Source organism: Talpa occidentalis, unplaced genomic scaffold (assembly GCF_014898055.3).
Source record: "Talpa occidentalis isolate TD23 unplaced genomic scaffold, MPIMG_talOcc4v2.1 talOcc4.8, whole genome shotgun sequence".
In the NCBI taxonomy this organism is placed as follows: Eukaryota; Metazoa; Chordata; class Mammalia; order Eulipotyphla; family Talpidae; genus Talpa; species Talpa occidentalis.
The window spans coordinates 46,244,960-46,263,161 of record NW_023605194.1 but is presented as its reverse complement, the minus strand read 5'-3'; the positions used below and the strand labels follow the sequence as shown (position 1 = coordinate 46,263,161).

At 33.1% G+C, this 18,202-nt stretch overlaps 1 protein-coding gene across 11 annotated transcripts in view; it reads right to left on the bottom strand.

The window, feature by feature from the left end:
* Positions 1-18,202, bottom strand: part of HERC4 (HECT and RLD domain containing E3 ubiquitin protein ligase 4) — a 112,255-nt gene that overhangs the window by 70,859 nt on the left and 23,194 nt on the right. For 9 of the 11 annotated variants that reach the window (XM_054690214.1, XM_054690220.1, XM_054690218.1 and 6 more), the window contains 4 exons: positions 9,730-9,889; positions 4,956-5,027; positions 4,035-4,111; positions 538-759 (listed from right to left, as the gene is read on the bottom strand). In XM_054690214.1, coding sequence (XP_054546189.1) covers positions 538-759; positions 4,035-4,111; positions 4,956-5,027; positions 9,730-9,889 — 531 coding nt within the window. The remainder of the gene's footprint in view (positions 1-537; positions 760-4,034; positions 4,112-4,955; positions 5,028-9,729; positions 9,890-18,202) is intronic. The other 2 variants (XM_037495906.2, XM_054690221.1) reach the window with 1 other exon arrangement.

Sequence of the window (18,202 nt, the reverse complement as noted above, 5' to 3'; positions counted from 1 at the left end):
TATTTCAAATATTGGCATTAGACCTAATGTCATGATTATAAAAAATCAAATTTTCCATCAAAAATCCCAACTTGTTTCAAGTTGTTTCATAAATTTTTTAAAACATAAACAATTTATTTTCAAGACTCTAGCATTAGTATTAAAAGTGAAGTCCATACTAAAAAGTTAATGACTCAGATTATTAAAATATTTCCTTGAAAAACTCTTAATAGGTTAACACTTCATGTTACTTTCCAGAATAATTTTAAGATTTCTCTCCAATGGTGGTGGTCAATAATGTGATTATCAATTTGAAGAACCATCTTTCAACTCTCTTAAAGTAAATATCCAAGAACAAAGATTTTTGTCCAGATAAACTTTCTATAGATTATGATAAAAGGATGAATTTTATGACCTTCCCACCATCCCTAAAAATATTAGCAAATTGGATTTTTAAATTAACTTCTCATACATTTCTCTGAAAAAAATCACTACTACATTGCAAAATACCAACTCTTTTTAAAAAAGTGTATTTATCTATAAATAATGAAAACCTACCATTTTCATCATTAAGACCTAGTTGGCCAAATTTGTTGCGTCCCCATCCAAAGATAGCTCCAGAAAGGGTGAGAACAAAACTATGTGCTCCTCCTGCAGCAATTTGCATGAAAGGGATTCCAAGCAAGGACTTAATCAGCTGTGGTGAAGCTTGCCTTTTACAGTCAGTGCCTAAACCCAACTGGCCATATTTATTCTGTCCCCAGCAGAAGACTTCACTTGCTGTAAGACAAAAATTATAAAATTAACCATTTTTCTCACATAAAAAACATTTCATTTGAAGATTATCAATTACTTGGAGAGATTCCTCCTCACATCACATGGATATTCGTAATCCTCGTTCTTACATTTATGTCTTATATGGAAAGATACACTATCTTAGAAGAAAATTCTGTTAGTACACTTTAGGTTTTACTGACTAAACTAAAGAATGGGTAAGTCACATAACTGAGGGTAACCTCATTTTCTTGTTTCTCATATATGACTGTCTCAAGAGTAAGGAGGTTCTCCAAAAAATTAAAAAGAGCTACCATATGATAGAATAATCCTACTTCAAGTTATTTACCTGAAGAATGTGAAAACATTTATTTGAAAATATAACCACCCCTATGTTCATTACAGTACTATTCACAATAGCCAACACATGGAAACAACCCAAGTGACCAATGACAGATGAATAGATGAAGAAGGTGTGGTACATATACACAGTAGAATACTATTTAGTCAAAAATAGTATTCTCGCCATTTGCAACAACATAGATGGACATTGAGGAGATTATGCTATGTGAACTAAGTCGGAAGGAGAAAAACAAGGAACATGTGATTTTAGTCATGTGTGGCACATAAAGAAAAAACCAACCCTAGACTCAAACCAACCAAGGGAATGGTGGTTACCAGAGGAGAAGAAGGGAGGAGGAAATAGGAAGAGAAGATGACTGGTTGCTGGTGGATGGTGACTGGACATTTAGTGGTAAGGATGGTGTGATACATAGTTACTGAGGTAGAAAACTACACACCTAAAACCTATAGTATTTTAAGTTAATGTCACCTTTTTGAAATATTTGCAAACCTTACTTTCATTCTGTGATTTCTCCTAACAGGCTTCCCACACTCAAGGCTTTAGTTATCAACTACATGCTGATCACATTCAAAATGTTATCACTAGCTCAGACTTCTCTGCTCAACAAACCCATGTATCCATTTACACCTGGATTTTTCAAAGACACTTCAATTTCAGTGTGCCCCAAACTCAATTCAGGACCCCCATCCTGCTACCCATACCTGCATCTCTTTCTAGTATTTCCCATCTCAGTAAATTACATCATAACTAATTTAGCAGTACAAGTCACAAATGTAAGGAGTCTTCTGTAATAACTCTCCTCTCAATACCATATGATACAGCAATACCACTCTTGAGCATCTTATTCAAAGAATGTGAAGCCATCAATCCAAAAACTTGTATGCTCTACAATGTTCACTGCAGCACTATTACAATAGCCAGGATATGGAAACAACCTAAGAGTCACTGAAAGAGGATTAGATCAAGAAGACGTGGTATACCTACACTGAAAAACAAAATGTTGCTATGTACAGCATACTGGGAGGCATTTGAGGGAATTATGTGTAGTAAAGCACACTCTGTCTGGTGAATCCTCTCACCCCCTGCACCTCTGGCCTGCACCCCGGATCTTGCATGCATGCATAAATAAATCTTTAAATATATATATTGGACACATATATAGAAGAATCAAAACAAAATACTTACAAAAACTAGCAAACATTAATTAACAAGTGAGGTTTCTGAGGTATATAGAAAGGGGGAGAAGGAGAAAGGGACAAAGGGCTATAAAGAACAGTGGTGGGAAAAAATGGTGACTTCTATGAATTAAACCAATACCTTTATATGTTATATATCAACCTTCAATGAGGAAAGTAAGGGAGAAATTGCTGAAAATACTGGAAACAGGTTTAAGTTTGCCTTTTTTTAAAACTGTAATCACTGAATTATTCTTATAAAAATATTAACAAGAGGAGGCTTTTAAGACTACTCAAGAATTGTGGGAGCAGTTTTGAGACAAAGAACAAATGTGTGATCTTATTCTCTGAAGAAAATAAGAAGCAGGCAGATGAATTAGCTGAAGAATAAAGAGTCAAGTACTGGATGAAAAATCAGTGGCAAAACATTTTAAATAAACCCTTTCTTAATTTCTATACCTATTCATCATCTTTTACCAAGTTGTATAGTTTTCTTTCTAAAGGAAAATATGGCTAGATCTATTCAACAACTTACCTGGTTCCTACAGTAGTTCTCTATGCCATTTCTGCTACCCACTGTCACCTTGTTTTGCAAATTTAATATTTTATTTTTATTAAATAGCTATCATTAAATTATTTTTTTAAAAATCAGTTATTACAAGTCAATTACTAGTTTAAGTGTATAATTGTACACACTTAAAAGTAAGCTCTCCTCCAAAATTAAGATTCCTAGTTCCTTTCCCAAGAGACAATCACTCTTACCAATTATTGGTATGTATTTCCAGAAATAATCTATATGTATTTCCAAAGATAATCAAGGTCCTTTGTAACAGATTTCTATTTTACTTCAACTGAAGTAAAATTTCTATTTATCTCAACTGAAGTATGAGTATGTTACAATATCCACATAAAACTACTTGCCAATACTCAAAAACACAAAATGCTTTCCTAATTCTATGCTTTTATTAATACCTATCACCTTAGCTAATCCTCAACATTTCCCCTACACCCTTCTAAGTATTTGTACAATGCAGAATAAATTCTACACAGCTTCAAGGCTTATAAGAAATACCAATCCCCTCCTTCTTATAAGCAATTCTATTTGACTGTATATATTTATCTTTTTCTTCATTCCCAGAGCATTTTACTTTTACCTTGACCAAAGCAGTTTGCATTTTTTGCTACTCAAACTATTGTTATTTAAAAGGACACTATTTAAGCAAAGAAAACTAGGTGGTATCATCCCTAAAACATTATCTGTACTTCCCAACAGCTCCAAACTAGTATTTAATTAAAATCCCACTAGGTTGTTTGCGTGTCTGTGAAAACTGGTAAGCTAATTCTAAAATGTGCATGGAAAAGGATCAAGAAGTAAAACAATCTTGAATAACAACAACAAAATTGGAGAATTTTATGCTCACTTAAAATATTAATAAAAATGGGGCCTCCCTGGTGGCTCAAGAGGTTAAATAAGTCTCAGCACTATGAAGCAGTTCCCAGCCACTGCAGCAGGAGTTCAATCCCCAGCCAGGGGGCTAACCCACATGGCACAGCAGACCTTGCCTGTCTCGCCTTCTGCTCCCCTCAGCAGTGTATTTAATGGTTCTGCTCCCCACTCTGTCTGGTGAATCCTCTCACCCCCTGCACCTCTGGCCTGCACCCCGGATCTTGCATGCATGCATAAATAAATCTTTAAATATATATATAAATAAAAAAAGGGAAAGGAAAATAAAAACACTTACCTTTAGAAAGTGCAAGTGAATGATAGTAACCGCAAGCAACCTGTGCTATCTGGATATCTGACAAACTTTTAATATTTCTAGAAAATAAGAAAAAAGATCAGGATCAGTTAACTCTATTTAAGAAATGAATCTTGAATGCTATATATTTATGCCATATTGATCACCTACTATATAGTAATTTCCTACCAACCTAGCAGTTCATGCCTACATACTACAATCCAATTTAACAAAAATTAATAAATTAATAAAATGAGGAGGGAAAACACTTTAAAAGGGTGATACTTAATACGCAAACTATGCTCAACTACACTTACTCAAAAACTCCTGAGTGCTCTTATAAATCTAATGCTTTTATTATCACAAAGTTTTTTTAAATCTTTAAGTGTGAAACTTGGCAACATCTTTGTAAAAAAAAAATGTGCATTATCTAATTGTCTAAAATTAGTGCTTGGCCTAGTTTAATATATGTTTTCCTCTATCAGCTCCTTAAGAAATAGGGAATCTTATGTGGTGGACGAATTCACAAATCATAAAACCTATTGTTTATGGTCTATCCTTTTACATCTAAATGTAAATACTTTACATGAATACTTTTACATCTAAATCAGTGATATTCCATTTATTTTTATTATTTTTATTGTGTATTATGATCACTGATATGTTCAGTCATATTTCTTCCATGTGTTTTCTTTTTAGGGTTTTTTTCCCCTCCCTTCTGATTTTTCCTTCATTGCAATGTAACTATCAAGATTATTTTTAAAACATAAAAATCAAGTAACTTTGTACATCAACTATCCCAGGTTTTCGTATGTAGTTCCTCTTCACCTGATCATTCTGATTTTCCAGAATGTTTTCAAGAAAAAAGGGGAGAGGAAACATACTGTGTTTCTGATTGCCCTTTACCTGATACTGCCACCTGACCTGATTTTGCCATATGAGAGTCCGGAGCAAGTTCTGACCAGAGTGTCGATACCCATGATTTTCGGGAGGCAGCTTCAGCAAATCAAATTTTGAGCAGGAGAAAGGAGAGTTACTCTAATTCCATATTGTTGTATTAAAAATATTTTTATTTAGTGGATTTATGTTCTTAACTACAAAATCTGAGAGTTGTACTGCTATTTAGCAGAATCCAATAAATTAGCAAGATCCAATACTTTCAGATTTTCAAATGCAGCAAAAACACTATTTTTCTACATTTAGCAAGATTAAACATTGGCAATGCAAAAGTGGGAATGAAAAAATACATGGATATGTACAACTGTGCTGAAGTTACTAAACATTTACTATTATTGATTCAGTATCAGGCACATCATACATTAACAATGACCTATATTAAATATTTTTAAAAAGCAACTGCTCCAGATATCGAGTCTAATTTACAAGACCAAGAAAAGGATTTCAAAAGACTTCATTCTCATAGTTCCACTTTATTCTTTCACAGCACTTATCACTAGTAATAACCAGTGTACATATCATTCAATTATGAATAATGTATACTGTGCTAACCAATAAAATCTGCAAAGTCAGATTATGTGTTTTATAAACTATTTCCTAGCACCTGCCATAATGTTTAGTAAAAAGTATGTAATGAACATACTGCTAAACTGAATTTGTAAAGTCTCTGTACTTTTATGAAGAAATTATTCATAAAATGTACCTGAAAGACTTCTAAACTCACAGAACCAATTTACAACTCAGTGACTCTATTTTTAAAATACTATCAAGACTTGAAATATACATAAATGCTAATTTCTTTCACCATGTCTACTTCAAAGAAAAGGAAATATATTCTTCTGTCATTAGTACTTTAAAGAAAAAACATCTCTTTTCATCTCTGCATAAATTTAATAATATACTGAATATTGGGGGGGTGAAGATAGGCTCTATTGTTTTAGCTTTCAGGTAATAAAAAACTAAAATAATACTATGATAGGTAAAAATTCAATTTATGAAATTAATTTCCCATGTTCCTTTTTTTCTAGAGATAACAAGTTAGAAAATTCTTAATGAAGTAGAACTTTATAGAATTCATCAAAAGTAATCTGGCCTTTTAAAGTAAAAAAGATAATGTTAATGTATAAAGATTTTTATTTTTAAAGGGATTCCAATGCAATTAATAAGAAAGTAAAATAAGCCAGAATAAATTTTGTAAAAGTTTTATTTTTACATGTAAAAATACACACACACGAAGATTCCTATGATCTATATAAAACACTAGAAAACTTAAATAAGGGACCAGGAAAATGAATATAAGAAAGTGAAAATCAAAATCAACAAAAAACTATGAACCAGAGACACTTTTTGGGGGGTGGGGGGCGGGAGGGGAAGGATTGGGGTCAGAATGGGGCGTTTGCAATTGTATGGGGGAATATAAAAATAAAATTTAAGATTAAAAAAAAAAAAAAAACACATGTGTTTAGAGCAAACATTTTACTGCTTATAAATTAACTCCCTGAAGTCTAGAACATACCAAAAATTTTAAATGACTATGATATCTCTAAGATGATTCACTGTTAAGAAGAGTAATTTCTTTATGAATTTTGAAAGTTATCTGAAATTTACAAGAAAACAGCAAATAAACTTGGAAATAAGATTTATACTACCTCTTGGGAATTCTGCCAAAACATATTAAATACTGAATATCTCATACTCATTATATAGCAGTATTATATATAACAATACTGTTTTATTTTTCCAACTTAATATATACACAGGCAATAAAAACAGAAACCAAGCATTTCCAGTTGTTTGAGAAGATGAAATTCTAACAACTATTAACTAAGACTGGTAAAAAGTTTACACTGTATAATTAAAAATGAAAAATTACAGCATTAAATATTTTGCCAATTCCAAACATATCAAAGTATATACATTAAGTACAGCTTTTTATATGTGAATCATACCTCAATAAAGTGGCTTCAAAAATTTTGCCAATAGAACATATTAACAATAGTCTTTCCTCAAGTCAAACCATAACTTTCTTAGTGATTTGTATATAGTACTAACACCAATTTTTTTCAATTTTGAAAAATTTAGATTAACAACTGATTGAGCCTCTACTATTAAAAAAGTTTTAATTTTTTAAATTCAGATGCTAGTGTTAAGCAGAAATTTTAAAAAATACACTAAAAACTGAGTGAAATCAAGAAAATAAATTTTATTTTTTACCAAGCTATTTAAACATATATAATTAAATTTTATAGTCCAAAAATAGCTATTATCACAAGGATCATATTATACCATCCTGTTACAATATTTTGTTGAGTATGTCCAAAAACAGAATTTTAAAAATAAACTATATCTTCATTACCAACAATCACTTTTGGAAAGTTTGCATAAAAAAAGTATTTACACTTACATTAAACTAACAGACCATAAAAATTAGGCTTAACTTCAATTTCAGCCTTTCTCCCAGAAAAAGAAAAGTAGTAGGAAATTATCAAACTAGTAATTACTTCAAATATAATCTATTTATTATTAATTTACAAGCTTCTATCTGCTAGCATAAAAATGGATTTTGTTGTCAAGAAAGTAGTCTAATGTGAATGGCATTTTTCTAGTGACTCTTAGAAAAATTGTAAAGACCTAATTTTTAAAATATATTTACAAATATCTGAGTTTCATTCTCTTTTTTATAAATGTTATATTCAAAATGTATGTGATGTAGTGATGTAAACTTATGTCACCCCAGTAAAGGAAAAAAAAAGTACAGGAATTTCCAAAGCTGGCTGACATCTTTAAGCATCTAAATAAAAAGCTTTGTGTCTAAATATGTGTTGGTATGCAAACAAAAATGAAAATAATCACTGGTAGTATGTTTCTGTTGAAATACTAAACAAAAATTTAAACAAGAAAATATTGGTAAAAACTTGTATGTCACAACAAATCATATCAGTCCATGAAAAACAGAAAGATGAACAACAGAAATGCCTTAACACAAAGCTTAAAGTTAATATAGATCTCTAGCAAAAACAAAAATAAAGGCTTTAAACCAAGGACTCAAATAAAATCTTTTCCACATCCCCATCCAGGTTCAAGAGCAGTAAAGTCACAAGTAAATAATATATTACCAAGAACATTCAAATTGTCATGTTAAATTTTCTCCTTATAGTTACCTTTCTTTTCATTTACTAATCATCTACAGATTACAAATTGACTGAAAACACTTATACAAGAAGTGAGTAACGACAAAAAAGATGAGAATTAAGAAACCAGTGGAATAAAAATAAGGGTAACTAGAAAGCTTTTCCAGGAACCATGGCTTTAAGACTACCAACTTAGAAAATCTGACATATAAAACCCTTTCAATCCTAAAATCACAGAATTTTTAATCTTAAATTAAAAATCTCATTCTGCAACAATTACTTGTGAAAGGAAATAAAAACAGAAAAGGATATGACATATATGTGGTTGCGATATTTCTATAAGTGATTTGTATTATCTAGTCAATAACTACTTATTTGCAAATTACCATTTTCTCCTGAAAAAAATCAAAATTGAAGTGACTTTAAAAATTCAATTTATTCAACCTAAGGAAAAAAACAAGTTTTCCAACAGCATGATCATTAAGAAACATTAAAAACACAATGGAATTAGGTTCATTATTTGTTATCACAGAACTGGGGTTTTGTAGAATTTAGTCACAAGTTCAACAAAGGAAACATGTTAAGGTGATTTATCCAGGAGCCAACAACATTTCATCACCAGAACAGATATAAAATGTCAAACTGAAGATTAAAAAAACCTTAATATGCTAAAACAAATACAATAAATGTGTACTTGAAGCTTTTCAATATATACATATGAAAGAAGTTTATAGGCTTATTGAAGGAACTACCTTCTCTAGTTTAAAAAAAAAAAAATTCATTTTTAACAATGGTAAAGAGTTCCTACGCTCCATTTTCTTATCCTAGTAGTTACATCCTATTTCTTAAATCGAAACTAACATTATCGATGTTAAATTAAAAATAAAATATTTAAGAATGTGTTTTTGAAAATGCTACATAGAATTAATAACTTGGTTCCCTGGAGAGATCTCTTTTGTCCCTATAACTATTATTAGGAAAAAATAACAAGAGTTTATAGGAGTCAAGAATTTGTAAAATTTTAAAAACTACAAGTGTATTATTTATTATTTGCAGTTATTAATCTTAAAGCAATGTTTATAGCCTATGTATATATACAATATTAATGAAGCATTGTTTATTTTTAAATTTTGAAATAATTCTGTGATGAAGTAATGGTTAACATATATTAAATTGTGTCTGCTATTATGATGTAAAAAAGTAGAAAGTAATAAATGTGACTGAATTCTTTTAATGTTAAGTAAATGTGATTTCCATATTCATTAAGATTGAAAAAAAAGATAGAAAAACATGCAACCAACCAATATTTAATAAATATTTCAGCAGCTTAGGGAACTAAGGTAGAATTAATTCTTTAATCAGTGTAATCCACTTAAAAATTTTCAAAGAGAAAATTTATAATAAAGTACATATTCCTTACCCATTTTCTCTACACACGAATTAGGGGGGAAATATGGAGTATAGAAAAATACTTAAGTAAACTCCTAAAGAACCATAAAGGAAAAATAATTAGGTGTCAACTACTATATGTCCATAGTAAATGGGATAAATTAGGTAACAAATTTATTAAAAAAGATTGCTGAGGACCTCTTTCTGGTCACCTTTGTTACCTGGGTACTCTGATACATTCCTCTGTTCCTAGCAGGCCAAGTTGTCCATCAGAATCAAGACCCCAAGCATACACCTGGCCCTTGTCATTTAGGGCTAATGTGTGAGCTTCTCCACATGAAACAGCTACGATATTTTGAGCATCCAGGGCAACAACCTGTTCTACAAAAATCAAAAAGAAAGACATTACATTCTAATTGTAAATTTCCAATGAGAATAAAACACACTCTTCATGTTACACAAACATGCTTAAAAATGCTTAAATACAAAACAAGTATAACTTCAGTCATTCTAAATAATCTAACAAATATGATCTGTATGAAATTCTCAATGTGATAAATGCAGATATACATCACAGTTGACATAATCAACTCAGACTATAAATGATTTGAACATTTTGTGTTCCTCAATCAAAATCATCACCAAAAAAAGGAGTCCAGCTGAAAGAGAATCATTTAAACAACCTAGCCTGTTTGATTTTAATTGAAACATACATTATCATGTACATAACTTTCACTATGGAGCGACTAAAATATATTAAATAACCTTAATTGGAAATTTCTGACAGGAAACAATTTCTTCACAGATCTCATTAATAAAGTATTTATTGACTATGCTGAGGAGAGAATCAAAAGGCAAGGTAATGGTAATATATAGATCCCAGTTTATGGACTGCCATTTTAATGTCAAAGATAAAAAACTCCTTATGTGTTTAAAATGTATTCAAGCCTTAAACCTGAAATTAATTTAAAATATTGACGCTTCATAAGAATGTCAGTAAAAAAAAATTTGACAAATTTTAAAAAGTGAAATTGCTTCTTTAGTCTCCTTAAAATGTACAATGTCTATCAGTTTTTTACCCAAAAAAATCAGTACAATTTTTTTCGCTACCATTTAAAATTATAATTTCTTAGCTTACCAAGAAAGCTGTAATTACTGTGTTCAATAAACTGAAAGCCTCGTATTGAAGCTATTCAAAATAGAATCAGAATATCTTCAGAAGGAACTTTTAGGTCAATATACAAATACAGGGCCTCCCCGGTGGCGCAGCGGTTGACAGCTGGGTTGTGAGGCTGCCCGCAGCCTCTGCAGTGCCGGTTCGATCCCCTGCTACCAGCGAGGGTCCCGCATAGGCGCAGACCTCTCCTGCCGCCTGCTGCTCCCCTCAGCAGTGTACTTCAGTCCTTCTGCCTGCTCTGCTCCCTGCTCTGACTCTGGTGAATTCTCTCACCTTCCTGCGCTTCTGACTGTACCCAGTGCTTGTATAAATAAATAAATAAATAAATAAATCTTTAAAGTATATATATATATATATATATATACACACACACACACACACAAATACAGATGTTCAATAATGAAGCACTGCATCAAGTAGGGTTAAATTTCTGTGTCTAGAGAAATTCAAATTGTATCTAGATTACTACACTGCATTGTGGATTAGGAGATTAGCCCTAGATAACTTCTAGGAATCTGTACACTTTAATGATGTTATCTTAGGTACTTACCTTAAAGTACCATGAATAACTCATGAAGCTAGTGAATAGTACATGGATGCTCATTATACTTCTCTTACTCTTTATGTATATTTTGTGTATATGATTTAAATATATATTGTAGCTATATACTCAAAAAAGTAAAACAAGATATAACACATACCATCACCCCCAAAAAAATCAAGAAAAATAACTGACTATAACATTGCACCAAAACATTCACAAAAGTAAAACACACAAAAGAGCTGCTGTCTCTCACACAGGCCCCAGAAATAAGTCAATGTCTTCCAAGACAATTCTTAAAGGCAAATGTAGTAAAGAGCAGAAAATGATAGCATAAGAGAGATAAACAAGCAGCCTTATTGGTTCAATAGTAACAAATGAACAATATTTATATTAAATAACAATGACTATGAAATCAAAGGCATCCAAAAATCCAAGAAACAGAGCATCAACACCAAACACTAATGTTTACTGTATACCTCATGTGCTCCAAGCATGAAAGATATACAGATAGATAAAAAAAAGTGTTTGAGCTTAGGAGTTTATAATCTATTTTTTTAAAAAGTGAAATAAGAATTGTGAACAGGCAGCACTCTGCCTACCCAACTGTGACAACGCAGGTGCTTCTTTTCACCAACTCTCTCCTCTGCGGGGCAGCACCCTCCCTGCCTGCCCGTGACCTGGATTATACCAGGACTTCTCTTCACTGACTTCCCTCAGCAGAATAAGCTCTCCTCAAGGCCACCTGCCTGCAACCATGCAGGCCTCTCACAGCAAATCTGAGCCTTTCGGGGCAGCTCTTCCTGCCTGCTTGTGTCTATGCAAGTTTCTTTATTCCTCTGTCCCTTCCCCTAATAAACCTGTTCTTTAAATATAAAAAAAAAATTGTGAACAAATACTAAGATAAAGATATACAAAAGACCATGGGGACATGAAAAACTTCAATTAAGTTTTGAAAGACTTGGCAAGACAGTGACATGTAAGCTAAATTCTAAGCCAAGGAAAGATGAAGAGATTCTGTACCCATTTGAGAAAATTCCAATTCTTTGTTATAGCAAAATAAACTAAAAGCAAAGTCAAAAGACTGATGAGAAAAACAGGGAAAATGTTATTCCCAATTTTTAAAGGCTTAGTAGAAAAAAAATAGTAATCTAGAGATAAATAGTCAAAAGATAGGAACAATTCACAGAAAAAGAAACAGTCATTAATCATATGAAAAGATGCTCAACTTCCTTGATGGAAAAAACTGTACTGAAAAGTCTACTATATTCAAACTATTGATATACTGAAAAGTCAGTAACATGTTCACTGAGAAAATTCATCAAGTCACAGACTTTTAAGTAGTGTCCCATATGAGTTTAACCTTCAATTATTAAAGTTTTTACCTATCAAGAGAACGAGAAGACAGGTCACAGACTGAGAGAACATATTTACAAAAGAAACACCTAATAAAAGACTATCATCCAAAAATACAAAATCCCTTAAAACAACAATTAAAAAACTACTAGCCCAATTACAAAATGCAGAAGACCTGAACAGGGAGGGAGACCTATCAGTGACATATGAAAGGATGTTCTATACCATGTGTCATGAGGGAACTGTAAATTAAAATAAGATACCACTATTTGGAGATACACCTACTAAAATGGCCAAAATCCAAAATAACATCAAATGTTGGTGAAGATAGAGAACAAAAGAAACACTCCCTCATTGGTGATGAGCACGCAAAATTGTACAATCCTTTTAGAAGACAGTTTGGCAGTTTCTCACAAAACATACTCTTACATGATCCAGAAGTCATTTCCCTTAGTATTTATATAAAGGAGATGAAAATTATGCCCCCACAAAAAAAAAAAACTGCAAGTGAATGCTTATAACATCTTTATTCATAATTGCCAAAAATCTGGAAGCCACCAAAATGTCCTTCAGAGGGTTAATGGATAAACTAGGTACGTTCAGATGATGGAATACTATTTGGCACTAAAAAGCAAAACAAAACAAAAAACTGAGCACTGAGAAGAGACAAAAGAAACTTAAATGCATATTACAAAAAGAAAGAAGTCATTTTTGAAAAGGCTCCATATTGCCTGATTCCAACTATATGATAATCTGGAAAAGGTGACATTAAAAAAAAATAAAACTTCCAGGATTATGTTGAAAAGCAGTGGTGAGAGTGGACATCCTTGTCTTGTTCCAGATCTTAATGGGAATGCTTTCAGCTTTTCACCATTGAGAATGACATTGGCTGTGGGCTTGTCATAGATGGCCTTTATGATGTTTAGGTATGTTCCTCGTATCCCGAGAATTTCAAAGGCCTTTATCATAAATGGGTGTTGTACTTTGTCAAATGCTTTCTCAGCATCTATGGATATTATCATATGGTTTTTATATTTCTTTTTGTTGATGTGTTGGATTACATTGATTGATTTTCGGATGTTGAACCATCCTTGTGTCCCTGGAATAAATCCTACTTGGTTGTGGTGAATTATCTTATGGATGCATTGTTGGATTCTGTTGGCAAGGATTTTGTTGAGGATTTTTACATCAGTGTTCATTAGGGAGATTGGCCTGTAATTTTCTTTTTTTGTGCATTTATTCCAAAGAGCACCTGCACCCCTATGTTTATAGCAGCACTATTTATAATAGCTAAGCTCTGGAAACAACCCAAATGCCCAAAAATAGAGGATTGGCTCAAGAAGATGTGGTACATATACACAATGGAATATTACTCAGCAATCAAAAAGATAAACTCATACAATTTGCAGCAACATGGATGGAGCTGCAAGGGATCATGCTCAGCGAAATAAGCCAGAAAGAAAAAGAAAAATACCGGATGATCTCACTCATAGCAGGAATCTAGAAAACCTATTAAATAAGGGACCAGGAAAAAGAATAACTGTAAGAAAGAAAAAAATCAAAATCAACAAATAACTATGAACTAGAGACACACTATTGGGAGGGGTGAAAGGAGTGATTGGGATCTAAATCAGGGGGGTGCAATTGTATGGGGAATATAAAAATAAAAAAATAAAAAGATTAGAGATTGCCAAGAGTCAGGGGTGAGGTAGGATAAATAGGCAGTGCACAGAGGATTTTTAGGGTCATGAAACTATTCTGTACAATCTATCCTATACAATACTACAATTCACCACACATTTCTCCAAATCCATAGCATATACAGCCCAAAGAATGAGCCCTAACATAAACTATGGATTTTGGATGAAAATGATGTGTCAATGTAAATTCTTTAATAGCAATAAATGCAACACTGTGGTACATACAGGCTGCGGGTAGTGGGGGAGGTTGTGCATGTGTGAGGATAGTGGTATATAGGAACCCTGTATCTCCTGCTCAGTTTTGATGTAAACCTAAAATATAATTTACTGATAAAACTTTTGTTTAAAAAAGACCTTTTTGGGGCCACCCTGGTGGCACAAGGGGTTAAATCTCAGCACTATCAAGCTATCAGCAGCCACTGCAGCACAAGTTCAATCCCAGGCAGGGAGCTAACTCACATGCCACAGCAGACCTCTCCTGCTCCCCTCAGCAGTGTATATTGGTTGATCTGCCTGTTCTGCTTCCCACTCTGTCTCTGGTGAATCCTCTCACCCCCTGCACCTCTGGCCTACACCCTAGCTCTTCTTGTATGCATAAATAAATAAATCTTCAAATAAAAAAAGACCTTACTCACCAAGGTAACACATTTCACCTAATAAAAATCTAAGTTTGACAAAAACAAACAATTATAAACCAGAGACATCCTGCAGGGGAGGTGGAGGGGGAGCACAGGGGACTGTGGCAATGATACACAGATGAACACTGTTTAAAAATGAACAATGATGGGCCTCCTCTGGTGGCGCAGTGGTTGAGTGCTGGGCTGCGAAGCTGCCTGCAGCCTCTGCAGCGCTGGTTCAATCCCCGCCCTCCGGCAAGGGTCCCACATGGCGCGCAGACCTCTCCTGCTGCGCCCACTGCTCCCCTCAGCAGTGTACTTCATCAGTCTGCCTGTTCTGCTCTCCGCTCTGTCTCTGGTGAATTCTCTCACCTTCCCGCACTTCTGACTGTACCCAGTGCTTGTATAAATAAATAAATATATCTTTAAAAAATTTAAAAAATAAAAAAATAAAAAGAACAATGATATAAAATATATACAAATAAATAATTTTTAAAAAAATCTAAGTTTCATAGTTTATATATTGATAGTAGGCAACCTTGTATATTGATAGTAGGAATGCAAAATTGAATCACCTTTATAGACACCAATGTCTCACTACCTAACAAAATATTTTGCACCTAGCAATTTCACTTTCAGGAATTTCTCCTTCAGATACACCTAATTCTGAAGGGAAACAGACTGTATCAACCCAAAATATGCCACTCTGGTATTAAGATTATTTTGAGACAAAGACCATTAAGAAGCAGATACAAGAGAAGCACTTTCTTGCTCTCACCCGTTTGTCTTAAAGCAGGACAAAGGTTTCACTTACATGTGGAATCTAGAGAAACCAAACAAAGCATCAGACAAAGACAACTATAAGGCTGACCCTTGAGAGCAGACAGTAGATCTGAGACATGGAGGGAGAGGTGGGTGTATGAGGGAGAGAGTAGAGAACAGGAAAGAAGCAGAGCACAAGCAGAGCACAGTGCAGTGTGATAGAGGACTGTGGGCACTTTGGTGGTGGGAAAACCATGGTGACTGTAACTGAGGGAAGAAAATCCCATAGTGTGAAAAAATGAAACAGTGTGTTTACAAAGTAAAAATAAAAGCAAGACGAAAAATAAAAGCAAGACAAAAATTTATAAAGGTGTCCCCTTTCTCTTTCAGGAAGGACAGAATTTAATCACCAGAGACAACTCTAGACCCTATTTATTCAGAGGTGGCACCAGTAGAACCTATGTAACAAACTTTATTAACTAGTTCTTATCTTTTGTTAGTTCTCCCACAATTTCCATCCCAGAAATTCAAATTCCTTTTTTTTAACTTCCTAAAAATGTAGTGTTCTTTTGTTAAGATGCCAAAAGTTCATGTTCTACCACTCCCTTTAGTTACTCATTATTATATAAGCTCATGTTCTAACACTCCCTTTACTCATTACTCATTACATGAATGTCCCAACACGTAAGCATAATGCACATGTTAATAAACTTGCCTTTTTTCTCTTGTTAAACGCTTATTTTGTCTAGACCAGTCATAGGTGGTGCACCTAGGAAAAAAGGTTCTTTCCTCCTGCATGTAAATGTGTATACTTACATATATTTGCAACATAATATAATAAAAACTAGAAATGGCCATCAAAATCCATCAATAAAGATTCCATCTACACACATTATATAAAGTATAGTGTGAAAAATACTATGCTCTACCAAAAAAAAAAAGAGGCAGCTACTCAGAGGTACAGAAAGATTAAGGATATATTATTAAAGAAGGAAAAAAAATCAAGATGTGGAAAAGTGTACAGGATTGGCTATTTCTTGTAAAGGAAGAGGGAAGAATAAGAACATATATTCAAATATGCCTACATTTACATAAAGTTTAGAAATACATATATACACAAAACTAATAAACATAATTAAAGGGTGGAATATGGCAGTCAAATGTAAGATCAAAATTTCTCAATGTATATTTATATTATTCTGATTTTTGAATGATGTCAGTATATTGTCTATTCAAAAAAATGAAATTTAATTAAAAATAATTAAAATAGTAAAGGCAGTGTCTTAAAAACATTTTCAATTTAAAACTGACCTGAGCTTATTAATTTTTTTCTACATATTAAAAACTCAACGTGATTTTTGTTCTTTCAAAATTTTAGTCCCATTAAATTACTGCAACCTATTTGAGAATGGGTAACTACTTCAGAAAAAAAGTATTAAAGAAACATAATAACAGTTATATATATTGCCTTTTCTGACAAGAAATATTCAAAACTAGTAGCTTCTCTGTAACATTTTTTAAATTACTTGTTTTTTTCCCAAATGGCTCATCTCACACACACACACACACCCCTCTCAACCCATAAGTATGCTAAGATGTCCTAATAATGATATATTGAGACATTTCACATCTAGGTGAAATTCTAATTGAATACTAGAAACAAGATGATCTTTAAAAAAAATCTATGATAAACAAGAATAAAGGGGGAATAAATGAAATCAGCAAACCAAGCAAACAAAAATCACAAGAAAGCACTATGCCCTAGAAAAAGAGAAGAGAATTCATACCAAATCCAGGGGTTAACATTTTTTGAGTATTTACTATGTACTAGGTATTATGCTAACTCTATTTGAAGTTTTAATCACCAAGCTACATTTGCCTTGCAAAAACATAGAAAAGGGAGAAATAAGCTCATTAGAAAACAAATGATTCCTTTGATAAACAGAGGCTATAAGATGTTGGAATTAAGAATACAATTGCTAAACTTGTTGAAAAAGGTTTAATAACATTGCATGACAATTACAGATTTTAATTAAAAAGATGTTTCTTTTTAAAAATACAAATACAGGGCCTCCCCGGTGGCGCAGCGGTTGAGCGCTGGGTTGCGAGGCTGCCCGCGGCCTCTGCGGCGCCGGTTCGATCCCCGGCTGCTCCCCGGCCACCGGAGGAGGGTCCCACATGGCGCGCAGACCTCTCCTGCCGCCCGCTGCTCCCCTCAGCAGTGTACCTCGGTCCTTCTGCCTGCTCTGCTCCCTGCTCTGGCTCTGGAGAATTCTCTCACCCTCCCGCGCTTCTGACTGTACCCAGTGCATGTATAAACAAAACAAACAAACAAACAAACCAGCAAACAAATAAATAAAGCATGCCTCTATAAAAAAAAAAAAAATAAATAAAAATAAAAATACAAATACACATATAAAAATATATGGCAAAATTTTAACTCTTGCTTATTGTGCTAATCTCTCAACTTTTATTTTACAAAATGTTCATATAAAAAGTTCAAGAAAAATGTCACCATGTTTGTATCAGAACTTATGGTTC